Genomic DNA, 20,125 nt, shown 5'->3' on the forward strand with positions numbered 1-20,125 from the left:
GAAAGGAACACACATCAATACTGAGACTGCAACTAATACGGCAAGATCAAGAGACCATGGAAAGCCACCACAAAGACTGTCAATTCTGTTTGCTGCACATGGAACCACTGGAATTGACAGGAAGAGTTTGTGGAATCTAAATTGGCTCCAGACCCTTGGCTCCAGACCCCTCTCTGAAGAGAAAACAACTGGACCATGGATGATTGCCAAAACTCTCCAACAGTCTCTACTTGTGTAACTGGATCACCCAAGATAGGTGAATCCGAAAGAAAATATACCCATGGAACCTTAAACTAAATCTGGGAGAATCGAGAAGAACATATCCCCACTTTGAAGCATGCCGGCTAACTGTAACTGCTTCCTAGTCCAAGGAGGACCACTATCCACCTGTACGGAACAACATGCAAGTCTAAGGATAATGGAAATAGGTGTGCCCTGAATGGTACAGTCTCCAAGGATCAATCTGGAAGACAAGGCACATGAACTACTACTTGCATGCATTGAGAAGAGCAACCGTCATACCACAAATCCAAAAGACCAAGCAACCACTAAAGTGGCTCTAGAAACATCCGCCAAGATACTAAACGCACTGTGGGCTATAGCACACGATCCAAAGCCACAAGAAATGGGCAAGGAAACCAAGCACTAGAAAACACTGTGCATGGCACTCCACTGTGGAGCATCGGTAGTCGACGGAAGATAATAACCTGGAAGCCCCCTCTGAAAGAGAAGTATCCTCAAAAATACGCTCTGAGGTAACAACTGACTCAACCCCATGTCGGAACAGAGCAAACACCGTCACAGAAAGTTCCAGAGCTTAAGCCGAGAGCTCCCTTCAAGATAGGAAGCCCCCTTCCCGCTCAATCGTGGAAAAGAGAATGAGTACCACGAAAAAGAAATCTGAGACAACCTGGAGTAAAACTACTTCCTCTGTAACTGAGTAGCAAACTTGAATCTCATAGAACTCGAGAAAGAGAATCCCACGATTGGTAAACTCGGATTGCTAAAGAATAGGAAGACCTGAAAGGTCATCACCTGAAGATCGTATTTGCCAAAGAAGCCGTTGGGATCCAACCGGACCTAGCTACTCAAGCAAACTCTCTAAGATCAAAACAAATGTCCAACACTTCTCTGCATCTGCCAAGATCAAACCTGTAGGTACAATTCAATACCATATGCCAAACTCCATAGTACATACAGATTCGGAAGAACACATATACTCCCATTGTTGTAACTTTCTTCCTTAAAGTGTTCACCAAAACTGTCCTTTGTACTTATGTTGAAGAGAGTATACTCACAAATGAACTGTGCAATCAATATCCAATACACAACATAAGACCAATATTCAAGGAAGGAGTAAAGGAATTGTTGAGGGGAACTGCAACATGCCCATGAAGAATGTCAGGGCTGATTTGAAAAATGCTAGAGAGCTGGGAAACAAAACGCTAAGGAACCTACTATTCTTGCAACATGGAGATAGGAGTAGTCCGCACTCCAAGAACTCCTCCTCAAACTGTTGTCATTGTTGGCTAAGCATTTGACACCACATGCTCCACCTCTAAACCTCATCCACAGGAGTCCGATGATCAACCAAGAGGTGGTTCTGGAGATAGAAGTATACCCCTCTGCCTGTCAAAGCCAACTCCAACACATGCATTGAAACATGCACCTGATCTTCTGTATACCGGCAGATGAACAAGAGATTACTGAAGCTGGAACTGGAACTTCCATCCTGAGATGGAAAATAAGAAAATCAAATAACATCCTCTGCTTCTAGAAGGATAGAGATTCTCCTCTGTCATCCATAATCCACAATCTAGTACAAAAGTGCAACTGGATCATTAACCTACTACCCGTCAGATAGGTAGCTTTGTTGACAATTCCAAGAAAGATGTGCATTTTCAAAAGGCACAAAAGTTCTGCCAATCCATCTTGTCGAAGAAAGCCATAGAAACTTGCTCCAAAAGTGTGAAAGAGGATCCTACTACTATCCAAACACTTGTCTCAGAAGAAGAAGGCTGAAAATGAAATGGTCCCCCGCTGGATCCGAATGCCACATGCATGCTCCCCTTACGGGAAGGCACAACCACAAATCTCCATCTGGGAAAACCGGAACAATTCAGCAATGTCCACATCCTATTTACTCCATGGGGTTACCCTCGACTAATAGAGGTCAGGGTAATCAAGGGTAAAGACGCGGAAGTTGTAGACGAGGATCCAAGGCCTCCACATACCCAAATCTGTCCCAAATTAGAAAAAAAACCCAAGAACAAAACAACAAGCTTCTTCTCTCTCAACCATTTTGAAACGGCACCGGATCAGCCAAATCCCAGCATGCAAAGTGGTCGTATCACCAAGGGCTCTGATACCATGTCAAAGTAGGAAGCAGAAGATGCAATGAAGACAAGAACTGGCTCGCGATCCGGTGGACACCTCAACTCCAATCTAGAACACCTGCAATGCCACATACTTGAAGAAGGCACCTGTGGAGAAGAGAGATCACTCAGGTAGAAAGAGACGGGACATCTGAGAGAGAGAGAGAGAGAGAGAGAGAGAGAGAGAGAGAGAGAGAGAGAGAGAGAGAGAGAGAGAGAGAGAGAGAGAGAGAGAGAAATGAAATGAAATGAAATGTTATATTAACGTCTTCAAAAGGCCAAAATGACCTATGAGACCAATCAGTTACAAAATAGTGAATCTAATACCATGTCTGGGTACAAAAGAACTAGAAAAGAACTAGAAGTGGAACAAAATACTACTACTACTACTACAATCTAAAACTACGTGGGTGTAGCAGCTGATACAATAGGTACCCGGTAAACTGGATGTAACAGTGTGTGAAACAAAGATGGAAGAAATGGTGAGGATCCATCCTCATCTGCACTCTGGATGTCGAGAGAGTATGGCTCGAATCTTCTGTTGTAGTCTCCGTCGATGCTGTGTAGCTCCTCTCCTCAGTCGCGGTCGTCTTTATCTCTGTAGCTCCAATGCTCGGTCGATGAGAGTGCCAGTAGTGGTCGAATGAGTGTGGGACAAGCTCTGCAGTGGTGGCTGCTCCTCTGGCTGTCCCATATCTAGTGAAAAGAAATCTGTAATGTGTCTCTGGGACTGCCTCTCTCTAGCTCTCCCCAGTAAAGTGTCTCTATACCTGTGTAACTCAAGTAGATATAGTCCAATACATCTCTGATCCTCATAACTCATGACCCTAGATAGAGGACCAAAACCCTCTCTGAATAAGCAGTGGAAACGCCCCCGTATCTCATAGAACACTGTGCAATGACATATGTAGTGCAACTCTGTCTCTGGCTCTCTCTGGCATAATCGGCATATCCTGCTGTCTGCTGGTATCCCTCTGAATCTACCAGTCTCAATCTCGAGCTGATGTGAGGATGTGCGTATCTGACCAATGGCACAACGCAAACCATGAGACATATGTGTGTCCACGTAGCTGGGTCGAATCACAAACCCATCTCCTGTGAGGTGGAGAAGATGCTCTCTATAGAAAGCCATCTTCGTGCTCAACTCCTGAGGCGGCTCTATCCATGTCCTCCTGGTGTCGAGCTGGATCAGGTCCTGACGAATGAGTCTAGTGATCTCCACCCGTGTAAGAGACAACGAGGGTGCCTGAAGAGAATACTGGAAAGGGGGCAACCTGTCCATGGTGAAGCCATGCGTCTGAAACCATGAAGTCATCTGTGCATACCAGCATGAAGTGTCCCCCTGTAGAGCTAACTGTCTGGAAGACTCAAGGGCCAGTCTAGCATATCTGTCTCTAGTAGTATCCCATAGGCTGTGCACAAAGGACACTGATCTGGTAAGCGCCTCAATCTCCATGGGGGGGGCAGCTAGCTCTGCTCGAATGATCGCGTGAGGTACGGAGGCCTTGGCTCTAATCAATCGGGAGATCATAGATACCAAGGGCCTCTCCATACGTCTCCAACCATCCTGGCCTACAGAAGGTCCCCATACCTGTACCCCATACATCATAGCTGAGGCTACTAAAGTATCAAAGAGCCATAACTTTGTCCGAGGTTCCTGGAACTGAACCTGCGAACACATCCTCTCCAAGCCTCCCAAGGCCGCATAAGCTCTGGTCAGTCTAGTCTCTGTTGCTCTCCCCAAAGAAAACCTCGGCCCAGTGAAGACTATCCCAAGGTAAGTGTATGCATCTGTATACTCCACAATCTCTTGACCATACGTGAAGGTCGGTGCCGATCTCCTGATCCACTGCGGTGTGGTGTTAAACACCATGACCTTGGTTTTACCAAGGTTTACAGACAATCCACTATCCTCTGCAAAACTGTGTAATGCATCCAACTGTCGCTGCATACCCTCTGGTGAGTCAGAGATCAAGACAATATCATCAGCATATAACAACAATGGGATCCACGTCCCTGCCAGCTGGGCACCTCTATCACCCTCTCTGTCAATGTAATCAGACACCTCATCAACATACATACCAAATAGAGTAGGAGACAATGGGCAACCCTGTTTCACCCCGATAGTGGAGTGAACTAAGTCAGATATCCCCTCTGGGGTGCGTACATGTCCCATCACTGATCTGTATAAAGCCATAATCCCCCAAATCAACACTGTGGGCACCCCCATCTCCTGCAGTCTGCGCATCAGTCGAGCTCTCGGTACCATGTCAAATGCTTTGCGGAAATCCACAAAGCTACAATAAATCCGTCTCCCATGTGACCTGCCCTCCTCAATGATAGCTCTGAGTGTCAGAATATGGTCAAGAGTGGAGAAACCCCTCCTGAAACCTGCCTGAGAGAGAGAGAGAGAGAGAGAGAGAGAGAGAGAGAGAGAGAGAGAGATGGCCCTATCTCGTGGGCTTATCATGCAGCACCAGTGCAGCTATCGAGAAGGTGAGTAGCAAAGTAGCGCTTGTGTGAGGAGGTCGAGAGTGTGAAATCAGAGAGAGAGTTATGGCGACCTCCACCGTTGCTTCCTCTGCGCAGCTCGTTCCCTCTCTCTCCCTACCGCTCACCAGGTCGAAGTTCTTGGGGTCTCCTGCCTTCACACCCGGCGCATTTACCTCCAATTGGTCACGCCTCTCCATGTTGGCAGAGTGGCTGCCTGGGCAGCCCCGCCCCGCTCATCTAGACGGATCTTCCCCCGGGGACTTTGGCTTTGATCCTCTAGGCCTTGCAGAGGTGCCTGAGAATTTTGAGCGATACAAGGAGTCAGAGCTCATTCACTGCAGATGGGCAATGCTTGCTGTGCCTGGTGTGCTACTCCCAGAAGCACTTGGTCTGGGCAACTGGGTGGATGCCAGAAATTCTACGTATTTGGGTAACCCTGTACCATGGGGCAATCTGCCAGTAATTCTTGCAGTGGAGGCTTTTGCTATTGCCTTCGCTGAGGCACAGAGAAATTATGAGAAGGACCCAGAGAAGCGGAAGTACCCTGGTGGGCCCTTCGATCCGCTCGGTTTCTCTAAGAACCCAAAAAAGTTTGAGGAATACAAGCTCAAGGAATTGAAGAATGGTCGCTTGGCACTTCTTGCATTCGTGGGATTCTCAGTGCAGGCTGCTGCTCTCCCTGGGACTGGGCCCTTGGAGAACCTCTTCACCCATCTTGCCGACCCATGGCACAAAAACATTGCAGAAATTGTAATTCCCCGAAGTGTGTTGTAAACTGTATAGAGATGTCTTTGGTCTTATGAAACAAAATTTTTCTTTTTTAAAAAAAAAAAAAAAAAAAAGAGAGAGAGAGAGAGAGAGAGAGAGAGAGAGAGAGAGAGAGAGAGAGAGAGAGAGAGAGAGAGAGAGAGATATGAAATGAAATGAAATGTTGTATTAACGTCTTCAAAAGGCCAAAGTGACCTATGAGGCCAGAAAGTTACAATGTGGTGGATCTGATACAAAGTTAGCCTCGTCACAAAACCATCCTCTGTAGAAATCCATCTTCGTGCCTAGCTCCTGTACTCGCTGTATCCATGTCCTCTTGGTGTCTAGCTGAGTCAAGTCCTGGCGAATGAGCGTGGTGATCTCGGACTGTGTAAGAGTCAGAGAGGGCGCATCCAGTGAGTACTGGAAAGGAGGCAATCTGTCTATGCTGAACCCATGCGTCTGAAACCATGACGTCATCTCCCCATACCAGCATGCTGTATCTCCCTGCATGGCTAACTGTCGAGAGGACTCAAGTGCAAGGCGTGCATATTTGTCTTTGGGAAGTTCCCACATGCGGTGTATGAAGGAGACAGGTCTGGTGAGCGCCTCAACCACCAGTGGGGAGGCAGATAGCTCTGCTCGTATAATAGCACGTGGTACTGAAGTCTTGGCCCAAATGAGCCGCGAGATCATAGAGACCAGAGGCTTCTCCATGTCCCCCCATCCATCACTGCGGCCTGTCCTCCCGTGATGGTCCAGTGAAGGTCCCCAAATCTCAGCTCCATAGAGCAATATAGTAAAGCCACCAAAGTGTCAAAGAGCCGGAGCTTCGTCTGAGGCTCGTGAAACTGAACCTGTGAACACATCCTTTCCAATTTACCCAATGCTGCATGGGCTCTGGTCAATCTAGTCTCTGCTGCCCTCCTCAATGAAAATGCTGGCCTTCTCTTGGCCGAATGTGAAGGCGGGCGTTGACCTCCTGATCCACTGAGGGGTGGTATTAGATACCATGACCTTGGTTTTACCAAGGTTGACGGACAAACCACTTTCTTGGGCAAACCTATGCAAAGCATCCAGGTGACGTTGCATCCCCTTCGGAGAGTCAGAGATCAAAACAATATCATCAGCATATAACAATAGTGGAATCCATGTCCCTGCCAGTTGTGCACCTCTATCACCATCTCTCTCAATGTATTCAGAAACCTCATCTACATACATACCAAATAGAGTAGGAGAGAGCGGGCAGCCTTGCTTCACCCCAATAGTGGAGTAAACCGGTGTGGATAGACTCTCTGTGGTGTGTACATGCCCCACTACTGACCTGTATAATGCCATGACCCCCCCAAATGAGCTCTGTGGGTACTCCCATCTGTTGTAATCTGCGCATCAATCTCGCTCTGGGCACGGTGTCAAATGCTTTACGGAAATCCACAAAGCTGCAATAGATCCGTCTCCCACGCGATCTGCCCTCCTCAATGATGGCTCGAGTGTCAAGATATGGTCAAGAGTAGAAAAACCCCTCCTGAAACCTACCTGCCCGGTTGCGCGCATCCCCTCCCTCTCTGCCCATCTACTCAGCTGCTGCTCAAGAATAGATGCGTACAACCGTGCCAATGTGTGTCCAATCATGATAATGCGATAGTTCCCAAGCTCCATAGGGTCTCCCGACTTGAAGATAGGTACAATAGTAGATAGGCTCCAGGTATCAGGCAAGCCCTCACACATGGCACGGTTAAACATAACTGCTAGAAGCTCTGCTAGTAAATCTCTGGCATGCATGAAATGCTCAGCCACTAAGCCATCATGATCATATGCTCTCCCAGTCCTCATCCTGTCAATGGCCTTCCTCACCATCTCAGCGGTGAAAAAAACACATGTGTGTGGGCATGGATCGGGGGGGGGGGGGGGGGGGGGGGGGGGGTTGAGAAGGGGGGGCTGCTCAGGAACCATGTACAAAGATGATGCATACTGGCCCCAGGCGTGTGTAGAAGTGATGGTAGGGGGGGGGGGGGGGAGTGCTCATGAAAGAGCCTCCACGCCTCACGTGAGTCCTGACTCAAGAATAGCTGGTATAGATCCTGCTCTAGGCGAGCCAAAAATGCCCTCTTCTTCCGCCGCACTAGGCGTCGGAAGTCAATCTGTGACTGCCTATGAGTGATATCCCCCAAAAGCACCTCCCTCTGAAGTCTAGGTCTAGTGTCCCGGCATTCCTCATCATACCAACTGTTCTGGGGCATGTTCCCCGAACGGCATCTCTGCTCAGGCTGGGTATGTGGGTATGCCTCTGCTGCTGCATCATGTAGTGTCTGTGTCAGTATAGTAGTAAGCTCCTCCAAAGGTCGCCCTGGCTCCTCTGTGCACAGGCGTCTGTAGATCCCATCTATGTAAACAGAGTCTGTTTCCCGCGTGAAGGTGTAGCGAGTAGGGGCTGCTGCCCGTAGCCTGTGTGCTACACTATACTGAAAAGAAACGGTCAGCGATACAAGAGCATGATCCACTGCCACACCAACAGGTCTGGGTCCAACTGTGAGGTCCTGGATACTAGAGATGAGGCTCGGTTGTGCCATGACGTAGTCCACTGTGCTGGCTCCATGTCTGTGTGGGAAGCATGTGAAGCCTCGCGAAGCAGGAAACCTCTATAGGCCATTCAAGATGGCCAATCCATGTGCGGTGCCCATGTCTATTAGGTGTCGCCCATACTCAGTCTATTCCGCATCGTGTGATAGTTTGGACAGGCCCGTCTCTACAACATCTACCTCTCTCAGCATCTCCTCTGAAGTATCATAAAACACTGTCTGGTGATGGGCAGTCCTAGCATTGAAGTCCCCTAGAATGATAATGTCACCATCTCTAGAGAACTCCCATATGTCATCATCCAAAATAGAAAAGGGGGACTGTCCTCTGGGTGATGCATAGACCGACGTACTCGGGGGAAAGTAGCAAATAGCAATGTAGAGATATCTGTCTGTCTCTGCTTTCAATCTCACCCACATGTACCTAACCTGCTCATCCCTGCGGGCTATATGTATCAATGGCTGCAAATCCTCTCTAAATAACACTGCCACTCCCCCCGAGCCCCGTCCTCTATGCTCTGAGCGTGTCTCCTGTCTGTAAGCTGTCTCCCATCTGTATCCACTGATGTGAGGCATGGATTGCCCAGGGGCCTGGTGTGTCTCAGAGTAAAAGATGATGTCTCTTCCAGTAAAGCTATCCTCAAAAGCACCCACATCAAGACGCATGGATACATTACAGTTCCAGGCCGCCACTTTGAGTGTGGTCCCATAAGTCTCGCACCGTCATGTGGAGCGTCGCTCCAGTATTACTACTCTTCCATCTCGGTAATGCCGCTCTAATCTCCGGCATTACTTCCTGCATATGAGCGATCTGCGAGAGGGTAAGATCATCCCCGACAAAAATGCCCGTCTCTTTAAGAGTTGGCCTTTTCTTCAAGAAGGACTTCTTCGCTTCTATGGAGGGAAAACGGAGGATGAGTGCCCTTTCTTTTGAGGTTTCCCCACTGCTTCCATTTTTCTTTATGTTGCCCACTCTCTAGGCTCTTGTGTGCGTCGGCTCATGAACCCCCATCAAGGCCATGAGTTCTTTTACCTCTTCTTCCACATTGCCTTTGTCTTTAAGACCGCAAATTCTCACATGTAAAGCGTGCACACGTCTTCTTTGCTCCTCCTCTAGTGTCTGATTAATGATAGTGGGTGTGGACGTGGACGTTATCTCCTTGCCTTTTCCTTTCTTGGCCACCTCAATCCATTTCTCGGCTTCATCCGCCTTCTGTTGAGTTTTGGTAAGAACATCCACCCAAGAAGTCGTCATCTCTTTGTGTTGCTCTTCTCCCTCTTTGATGGCCCGTACTTGCTCCTTGATCGTGTTGATTTCTTTGATTACTGAGGGTTGCAATTCGCCCTCTTCCAGTGTGTTGCTTGATCGTGCTTCGGCGAGATCTTTCTTGAGTGACGCAATCTCTTCGTCCTGAGTCGTCACTCGGTCTTCCAGTGCGTTTATCTTGCATTCTTGGATCAAGATGCATCCTTCGAGCATTTTTATTGTGCCCAATAGATTGCGGTTCATCTTGGTAATAGTCTCCGTCATTTCCTCTTTGCACTTTTGAATGGCATCCTCTAGGGGGTCGGCTTTATCACTCAGCTTCCTCATGCTTAATCGCCGTCCGGAAACGAGCCACAACCCACTGCGGGCGCTCAAGCAAAACCCCACAACCCAATGCGGGTATTCTCACATCCACAGCCCACTGCGGGCACGCAAAATAATATTCAGTCACGAAGCCCAGAGGCTCAACCCCCTGTAATAGATTACGGACGCCTGCACGTGTCGATGGAATCAACAACTCGCGGCCCCCTTGCTGGGTCAGCTCGCGGCCACTACTTCACCTCTGCCAGAGCCACTTTGGCTCACTGTGTACCTGTCCTGCTGCACCCTTGTGTGCTCACGAATAAGACCAGCACCACAGCCCGATGTGGGCACCACTGATAAGCGGGAGCAGCCCTTCGCTGCCCCTCTGTATGACTGCAAACTGTAAGGCCCAAAGCCCCTCCCTGTGTAAGGAGAACGCAGGCAGCCCTGCTCCCTGTTGAGTGTGCAATGGACAGCCCCCTCAGGCGGCTTGTCTCTGTTAATGCCTGGAATCCGAAAGCAGCCCCCACTGAGCGAGTAGCCTACTGTACGCGCACCTGAAACCTGTGATGCAGAGGGCGCAGCGAAGGGCTGCTCTCGACTGGCACGAGGGGAGGCGGAATCCGAAAGCAGCCCCCACTGAGCGAGTAGCCTACTGTACGCGCACCCGAAACCTGTGATGCAGAGGGTGCAGTGAAGGGCTGCTCTTGACTGGCACGAGGGGAGGCGGGAGAGAGAGAGGCGCGAGGGGAGGCGGGAGTGCAAGGGCAGCACGGCGAGAGAGAGAGAGAGAGAGAGAGAGAGAGAGAGAGATCAAAGGCTCTCCATGCTGATAACAACTGCTCATCCAAGTGACCAAGGGTGGTTTGACATGCCCCAATGGATAGACCCAAGGTACACACACAACTGCGACTGCTACTACCATCTGCTCTTGCACACAAGACCACTGACATGGTCTTCACATGGGCTGCCCTAGCCTCATGAGAAAAGGAGGCTCTGGTGGGATCGCCTCCTAGCAAGAGAATTGATGTGGAGGGAGAGGGACATGCCTCATGGCAAGGATGCGCATGGGACATCTCCACTCCGTTGCCTGCACCCCAGATGTGGTGCTCTACATCAGGATGATCATCTTCTCTGTTTGGATGCTATGAGAAGAAAAAGGCAAGAAACCCCCCCCCCCCTGCTGCCCATGACGTTGCTGCCTCTCTCCGGAGGATGAAAAACGCTAGGGATGGGAGTAGCCAGCAAAAACGCTAGCACATGCTGCCCCCCGTGCCCTCCAAACAATCTCCAGGACTGCCCAATAGGGGCACCCCGCTGTAGAGGACCTCTGTGGCATGTGCACACCCCCCTCCCGTAGTGCTCCTGCCTTGCCTATATAGCTCCAGAAGCCTAGATCAGCCAGCTGTCCACCAGCCCCACAACCTCATAAATAGGAGAAAATAGCAGGCACTGGCACTGGATGCCCAAAAGGGCTCTAGGAAAAAACAGACAAGGTTGGGAAAAATACTCCCAGCCTAGAAACCATGGAACCAAGCGAAAACCCAAGGCTAAACTGTTAGAGAGTTTAGATTCCTGTCCGGTGGTGGCTCCAGCCGCCTGAAAAGAAACTACTATCGAAGGCTAGCACCCAAAAGGCAGAAAAGTCTACTGCTTTCCTATCTAGCAGAAGAACTGTCCCACATCAAACTGCCACATCACCATGTTTGTAAAAACTGCCATGTCAGCAGTCTGTGAATCGCGCCACGAATTTGGCCCCGTTTCACACGACTTGGCTCGGAATTTGGCATGCTCTTTTGGTCCACACCATCACTTTGTGACATGGGCAGCAGGGAAGAGGCCTCACGGCAGCTGAACATCCAAAATTGGCAGGGAGCAGCAGGTCGACCACCGCATGGCGAGTGGCAATCTTCGACAAGCCCTATCGCTCTCAACTCATGGTAATGATATCTTGGACCCTCCTCTCTAAGCAGCACCGATACAACAATCTCCCTTGGGAGTCTAGGCCATTTAAAGCGTTGTGTGTGACTGACTATGTCCATTAGGGTGCTCCATGTGGGAGCCCTGACTGTATCGTGCGTTCCTGCGTGGGAGGTGAAATTATCTGTCATCTGTCTCTTTACATACTCTTCGTGTGGGTATGCTATCTCTCAAAAATATACCTCTGAGAATTTCTAGCAAGTCTAAGCCAAGACTTTTCTGATGTGGGTAGTCCGTGACTCTGGAAAGTGGTCCCCAAATTTCTCAGCAGTCCAGACGTCCTATCACCTCATAATAGGCAGACAAAATGCTCCTCTGTCTGTGGTGCCTGAATTCAGACTTGTAATGTGCGCTACTCTGGAGGCCCTTCACTGTACCTCCCAACCTTTATCTCCAACTGGTATCTGACCAATGGCACCTCTCAGCCCATGTGTGTGTCTAGATATCTAGGGCAAACAATTATTCTAGGCCTTTCGCAAGGGTTACACTAAAATATATAAGTGATTTTAGAGGGCATCAAACAATTCTTTTACATGGAAATGTGATGGCATAATTCTGATTTTCTAAGTTTTTGCTTATATGCAGCTCCAAGCCTTGCAAAGGGAGTTGGAGTCTCGGTTACAGGTGTTTCATCTTTGCAGGATATGAAAATAGAATTAATGATGCATAGAGTGCTTTGGAACTTGAGCCCTCAACTTCCTTGCTGTTTCAAATTAGGTTTTGAGCCTTCCTGTTGACATGTGCATTCAACATGTGCTGCATGGAAACACAGCCCTTCAGGTTGGTTGTATTCTCAGTACTGCAAAAACTGCTTGACACATCGTTTAGGTCCTGCTTTAAAGCATCAAAATTTCTTAATTTGGAACTACAGGGAGATGATCCTTCATATGGTTTTGTGTTGTCTTGAATGACTGCTAGGGTGCATTGGATATGGTCATTCTTCTTATCAATGATATCGTTAGCTTTCAAGAGGAGCTTGAGGCTCAAGCGTACAATGAGGTTGTATTGTATTTGTTTTTTTACGTAGGATGCAACATGCTTAATAATAGGCAGATATTCTTACTTATATATATGATACTTACATACACAGAAACATTTTTACTTATAGTGCATACCATGTCACAGTCAGATACATACATGGCCGTAATCTATGTATATACACACTTACATAAATGCAGACATTGTGTGTGTGTGTGATCTGTTTATTTTATATGTATCATAAGTATTGTATATAAATGTGATCCGTACGTATGTATATATATATACACCTAAAGTGGGAGGAGCCCTCAAGTTGCTGAATTGAAATGTGGGCCAAAATGGAGACAATCATGAAAATGCTGAAGGAGAGGTTAGAAGAGTTGACTCATGTTGAGGCTAACGTGTGCCTTACAATGTAGAGTTTAGTGAAGCTGTCACAAAATGAAGCAGCAAAGCGCCTAGAAGGCTTTTTATCCAGGTAAATAGTCTAAAGAATTTGAAGCAGTCGCTCTAGTTGAACCTATAATAGCTTGTTTGGCCAAGGCACTTTGATTCTTAAAGCATCAAGGTGATCAGTGCTCAAAGTCTCGATGCTGTGTTCATAACTTATTTCACAGTGGACGAGCTTTTCGTTCTTTTTGGAGTAACAACACGAAAAAAAGAGGTCACCATTTGTTACATCAACAGAGTCTGTACTATTCTTTTCTGCGAGTGCTTTGCACATCTACACATATAGTTTGACTAGAAAGTTATGTGTTTGTAATATCTGTCGAAAAAGTTTTAGATGGAATTTTGGGTTTTCCCAGAACAATGCCCCATTCAAATGATACCCATCTATGGTGTCTGTTAATTGAATAGACTCCTCAGTGAAATATTGGCCTCCCCCCATTTTACTGTTGTTCCTTCTGACTTGCCCTTAAGAAGGGGTATTGAAGTATTGATGATATTGTGAGCTTGATAATATTTTTTCGGTTAGTGTTATTACTTGTTTTTACTAGCTTGCTAAATGAGAGAAATATGAATAGCTTGACGGGAATTGGCTCGCTGCCTTATGAACATGTTATGTGTTTGTAATACCTGTCGAAAAAGTTTGATGGGATCTTGGGCTTTCCCAAAACAATGCCCCTTTCAAATGATACCCATCTATGGTGTCTGTTATTCAATAGACTCTTCAGTGGAATATTAGCCTCCCCCCATTTTACTGTTGTTCCTTCTGACTTTCCCTTACGAAGGGGTATTGAATTATTCGTGATATTGTGAGCTTGATAATGTTTTCGGTTAGTGTTATTACTTGTTTTTACTAGCTTGCTAAATGAGAGAATTATGATTAGCTTGGTGGGAATAGGCTTGTTGCCTCATGAACATAGTCGATAATCAAGGTTAAAACGAGACAGCTCCAAGAATGGGAGCATTTGAAGGGTGACATTATTTTCTGCATGCACTTCCAAAGATAGCTATACTGTGCTAGAAACCATAAATACATTCTGAAATGCAACGTGAAAGAGGGGACGAGTATTCTTTCAGCTCAAAACATTGGCTTATTAGAACACTATTCCTCACAGATAAGGAATTGCCGAGGTTTAGCATTTGAACCGCAAAACATCACCATAATTTTTTTTCTGTTTTATATACTTGCAAGAAAGCTCTGAATGATGTAGAATGTAGTCGGTGCATTGGCTTTATGTGAGTTAGTTTCACTCACACTGGCATGTTTCATGCCAGTATTGCCCGGCCTGCGTGCTGGCTATGTGCCCTTAGGGTCTGTGTGCCACTATTTTCTTTGTGACCAGTCTTTTGTAGGTGCTTTTTGTAGCTTTTATGTTGAGTTTTATGGCTCAGATCCTCACCTTTACTTGTCAAGGGGTCATGGAGAGGGGTCGACCAGTTCAGGTGAGAAGTAGAAGAAGAATAAGATAATATTTTAATGTCATAGAAACAATCCCAAGAGACATCAAAAGATCCTTTGTTTGCTTCACCCAAATCCTTCGTTTCAAAGTTTCAATTTGACTTCAATGCATCTATCTCAAGAGCATTCTTCCAAGCAATGAGCATATCATCCACATATAAGGTCAAGATTAAAAGGCTACCATTTGTAGATTTCTTTGTGTAGATGCAATGATCAATTTCGCTCCATCTATACCCTTGAGAAAAGCATCAGGCTTATGATACCAACTTCTTTTTTCCGTTCTCAACAAAACACTATGGCTGTTGTATATAAATTTCCTCATGAAGATCACCATGTAAGAACGCTGTCTTGACATCCATTTGGACCAGCCTCATGTCTTCTTTGGCAACCAAAGCAAGTATTGTTTGCAAGGTAGTCATTTTGATGACTAGTGGAAGAACCTTGTCAGAATCTATGACTTGCCTTCGCTTGAATCCTTTGGCAACCAATCTAGCAAATACTGTTTGCAAGGTAGTCATTTTGATGACTAGTGAAAAATCCTCGTCAAAACCATGTCTTGCTTCTGCTTGAATCCTTTGGCGAGTAGTGTTTGCAAGGTAGTCATTTTGACGACTAGCGAAAAATCCTTGTCAAAACCTATGTTTTGCTTCTGCTTGAATTCTTTGGCAACCAATTTAGCCTTGTGCTTTGGCTTTCTATCATTGGGTATGTTCTTCAACTTGTAGACCATTTACACAGCAAAGCATGCTTCCCTTTTGAAAAAGGTATTAAGTCTCAAGTTTGATTCTTTCGCAAAGAATCATTTTTGATTTCATAGTAGTCTCTGACTTAAGCTTGTCATCCTGTAACATAGCCTCCTCTTAACAAGAGGGCCCACCACAATTTGTCAACGTAATGTAATCTAGGCTCCTCTCAAATAGCCTAGAAACTGTTGTTGGATCTTCTCAATGCAAGAGGCTTGGCAAGAGGAATTAATTGTCCCACTGGTGTTTTGGCACCTCTTGATCTACTGCCACAACTTCTTGCATGGTTAGAGCTAACGGGAGCATCACTTTGCACACTTTCTACACCTTGTGATGCATGGACAGCCTCTAGTCTTCATTCATAAACAAGTGGCGTAACGTCTTGAATCGTAACTTCCCTCGCCTCAACCTCTTTGGGAGGGTTCTTGTTCGTTTTCTTCTCATTGAATATCACATCATTGCTACAGATAACCTCATGAGAGACTGGATCTCAGAAGCAACAACCCATTTCACCACTTTCTCGATAGCCAATGAAAATGCACTTTGTAAACTTTGGTTCTAGTTTCTTTCTAAGCTCCTTGGATACATGAACAAATGCCTCACAACCAAAGACTCCCAAATGATCATATGATGGCTTTGGTCCACTCCATGCTTCTTTTGGAATGCCATCATCAAGTGTTTTATGCGGGAATCAATTGATCAAATGAATTGAAGTCTAAGAGCTTTAGCCCAAAAGTGACCTGACAACTTAGCGTGAGATAACATCAAGGTTGTACCGTACGTACGTACGGATGACATCCGTACGGTACGTCCGTACAGTACGGATCCATACCGTATGGATTGCATCCGTACGGTGCATTTTTTTTTTTAAATTTATTTTGGCAACGCGTAAGGCGTCCGATTATGAGTTCTAGGCTAGTTGTCTTGGGAGAGAGAGAGACTTGAGTCTCTTGACTGAGGACTCCATTGGGTTTTTTCTAGTATTATTCATGCTATGTATTAGTTTTAACTTTTGGCATTTGCACCTTGCTAGTTTATGAGCTTTTGTAGTTGGCATCAGACATTGGTCATGATTGCTATGTCATTCTCATTGGTCATGATTGATATGTCATTTTCATGCCGAGATGATTGTAGTGTTGAGTTTTGTATTTGCAGTATTTTGATCATCATTAGTCGAGCTTTGGATCTTCACTCTTGTATGATTATTGATGTACATTGTCTCTTACCTTACAATGCTATGTTGCTGTTAAGATTATGGTATCGAGTCTGTCATACTATTACTGAAATCTGGTATTGTGTCCCATGTTCGTATCATGGACCATGGTAGGTCACTTGATTGATGTTTAATGCAGGTAGGCCTTTTCATTTAGCCATATAGATTGATAGTTTATATATTTGTAGGCTTCTTTTGTGAAATTTCAAATGTTTTTTCTAATTTTTAAGGGTTTTTTACCAATAGTGCGTATTTTTACATATCTTAAACCTCAATCCATACAGGACTGCGTACCTTACGTACCGAATACGTACAGTATTTTACGTTTGGTTCCACCTTGGATAACATGTTGCAATTTTTCTCTTGAATCATGCGATTCATTCCTTAGCAGCTGCATTTTGGGAAGATATATGAGGAGCAATAAGCTCTTTTCTAATGCCATGTGTATCATAGAAACTCTGGAAGTTATTGGAGATGTACTCTCCACCATTATCAGTGCATAAACTTAAGCTTTTTGTGTGACTGATTTTGTACAAATGAATGAGTGATACGAAGGGCATTATCTTAATGATTTACTAGATATGTCCAAACCTTGCGAGGCATCATCTATCAAAGTGAGAAAATATGTACCACCACTTAGTGATTCCGATCCACACATGTGAATGCACTAGATTCAACTTCTCAAGCTTTTTCTTCTCATGACAAGCTAGAACGGGCCGATTTGGGATGCTTACTATACACACAATGCTCACACAAATCAAGATCCACTGGCGTAGAAGCGATCTATCCGAGATAGATTCATTCCTCTTACTCTGCGGTCAGAGCGAGAGAAAGACAAGCTGTTTGGGGGCCTCACAAAGCTTGAATGGTGCCAAACATAAAAAATCTTCAAAGTCATACATAGACCCTCCCAAGCTGCCAACTCAGCCCCGTGTATAGTAGCATGGCTACCTCCAATCCTGTCAGAGGGGTCCTCCAGTACGTTGAAGTCTCCCCCAACACACCACTGCTCTGCATGTGGCAGAGACTCTACAATATGAGACCAAAACTCTGCTCGCGCACTTGCTACATTGGGCGCATATATGTTCAGGAAGCCCATGAGGCAACCCTGAACTTGCATAGTAATCCACTAAGATCTGCCTGGCACAAAAATACCTCTGCCCACAATGGCATGCTGCTATGAGTCCACAATAGTCATACATATCCCTCCCTGGATACCACCAGGTCCAAATGCAGCTGACTAAAATGTCTCATAGCGACCGTGCAAGATCTGACCACATCGTCTAATGCGGCTCTCACAAAGATGATGTTCCTGAAGCATAAGAATATCAATCTCTCCACCCACAAGGCATCGCTGAAGCTACTAGCACAACCGACCCCGCTGGTGTTGAAACTGGGGTTTTCCTAATCCCTGCGCATTCCATGAGACAATCCTAATGGAGTCGGTGAGAGAAAACCGATGCTACAACATCAGCCAACCTTGCTATCTTCGAGGCCGGCTTGGATGGGGAGTAATCCGCATCTGAGGGACCCCGAGATAGGCGTGATTGTAAAGATTGTCCAACCCAAGCCCAAGAAGAGCGTGCCGTCCATCGGGCTATCTCCTCTGTTTAGGAGTCCTCATGTATATATACATAGCATGGTTGGCTCTGTATGTCAGCAAAAAAGTGGACCACAATGTGTCTACATCTTGCTGTGTCCGGAGGTGTCACCGAGAACTTGGCCAACGGCCACAGAGTTTGTACCAAATCTATAACCCCCAAATCTCCCGTGTGGTGAGATAACTCAAGAGCCTAAGGTTGAAGCCAGTCCATCATGGAGTCCAGAGTACACCAGACTGGTCCCTGCCACACAGAGGAAAAGAGAAACCAACCGCTGTGTCCTGGGCCTCTATCCCTCTAGCTGCAAGAAACAGTACATGGACTCTGAAGCAAGCCGTCTCAAAGCTTGGTGAAGAGTCGTCGAGGAAACGTGTGAAGTCGTAGGCAAAGAAGTCCCACTGGCGACGGATGTCGAAGCTCGTCAATCCTCGAGGAACTGCGGCAAAGGGAAACGTCTGCACCAGAAGGGGGGGTCCGCAAGAAATTTTTCTCCTCTCTCGCCAAGCGGCTTTTGAAAAAGCGCTGCCAAGAGACCTCCTGGGAGACGATCAAGGTCCTAGCCCCTAAGCTGGCTATGGGGCAGGAATAGGGAGGCTAGTCGGTGGAATGGGAGGGGAGGGGGCGGCGACAGGGGGAGGTGGGGGATAATAAAGCAGGACCAGCACGCGCGCGCGCGCACACACACACACACACATAAACAGAAGATTTGCAACCAGCTCATGGCAAGGCAGGACTGTACGGAAGTCCCTAATTTCGCGTTGACATTGTAGACGTGGCAGTTGTACGGATTTTCGTAACGTTGACAATGCTGACGTGGCAACTCTACGGATTTCCGCAAAACGCGCTGATTGCTTTTGGGCAAGATGCTTTTGAGTTTGAAGCTTTTCATGTAATTGCTTTTTATAGGCCAAGGGCCTTTAAATATGTGCCATGGGCTCTTACTCTGGCAGGCTCCCCTGTGGAGGTGTAGAGGATGGAGTACTAGCGTTGTACCTTGTTCAAGCAATATAAAGAAATACCGAAAGGGGCGCCAAGGTTTGCGGCCAATGCTCTCTTGGGGTGGAACTCCGCCACTTCCCGTCTCGTGTCGTGGATCTCTTTCAGTTCAGTTGTTATTTGAATTGCTTAAAGTTGTTAAGTCTGTTCTTTTCCGTTGGCACGTGGTGCCTGTCCCGTGACACTGTGCTCCCCCCCTATGGTACTGATGTTGTGAACCTAGTCTGTGTAGGTGCCTCCCATAAGCTGTGGGGACTGCTATGTCTGCTAATGTCCTCGCTACTCCTCCCTCATCTAGTGGATGTAGAAGCTCGAAGTCCTCCAAGTCATATGTCTCACACGGTTTGCTCTGTGTTCGCCCATTGAAGTCCCCCATGAGGAAGACTTCACCGAGGCTAGAGTACTCCATGATCTCGTGTGTCAGGCATGCATAAGGTGAGAGTGTCTCCCGCTCTGCCTCTTCGTCTCTCTCCCGATCCTCTATGTGTAGCAACTCTAGATTTTGATGGGGCGAAATAGCATAAGGCAATGTAGATGAAAGTCCTTCATGTAGCTCCACGCTGATCCATATGAATTGTGCCTCTAGGTTTGTAGCCAAGATCTGCATCCTGCTTTGTAGCTCTTGATATATAACTGTTACTCCCCTTGAACCTCTGGAAGTGTGGTGGCGCTTACACTTCCTATGCGAGGATTCCCCACACACATCCTTGTACTCTTGGCAATCCTCTCTCCGAGCTCTCATGTGTCTCTGTGAGGAGTATGATGTCTGGATCCTCCATCACCTTCTCTAGTCTCCTTGGATGTGTCCACAAGGAACCATTACAGTTCCATCCGCCATGTATACAGCCAAGATCCCCCATATCAGCTCTATGGCCACACCCATGTCGTGTAGTCTGCGTATAAGTCTGGCTCTCGGCACTGTGTCAAAAGCTTTGCCGAAATTCACA

The 20,125-nt window shown here is 46.7% G+C and overlaps 1 protein-coding gene and 1 pseudogene across 3 annotated transcripts in view; both read left to right on the forward strand.

Annotated features, from left to right (window-relative positions):
• LOC147453722 (ran-specific GTPase-activating protein 30-like) overlaps positions 1-20,125 on the forward strand; it is a 101,955-nt gene that overhangs the window by 8,804 nt on the left and 73,026 nt on the right. For 2 of the 3 annotated variants that reach the window (XM_086515828.1, XM_086515826.1), the window contains exons 2-5: positions 12,327-12,365; positions 12,459-12,521; positions 12,660-12,740; positions 13,139-13,197. In XM_086515828.1, the coding sequence (XP_086371954.1) occupies positions 12,327-12,365; positions 12,459-12,521; positions 12,660-12,740; positions 13,139-13,197 (242 nt within the window). Of the gene's footprint in view, positions 1-1,127; positions 2,508-12,326; positions 12,366-12,458; positions 12,522-12,659; positions 12,741-13,138; positions 13,198-20,125 lie in introns of those variants that run through there. The other variant, XM_086515827.1, reaches the window with a different exon arrangement.
• Positions 4,920-5,685, forward strand: LOC147453723 (chlorophyll a-b binding protein 1B-21, chloroplastic pseudogene; annotated as a pseudogene).

The sequence above is a fragment of the Adiantum capillus-veneris genome, chromosome 7 (genome assembly GCF_014529385.1).
Source record: "Adiantum capillus-veneris isolate H3 chromosome 7, ASM1452938v2, whole genome shotgun sequence".
Lineage (NCBI taxonomy): Eukaryota > Viridiplantae > Streptophyta > Polypodiopsida > Polypodiales > Pteridaceae > Adiantum > Adiantum capillus-veneris.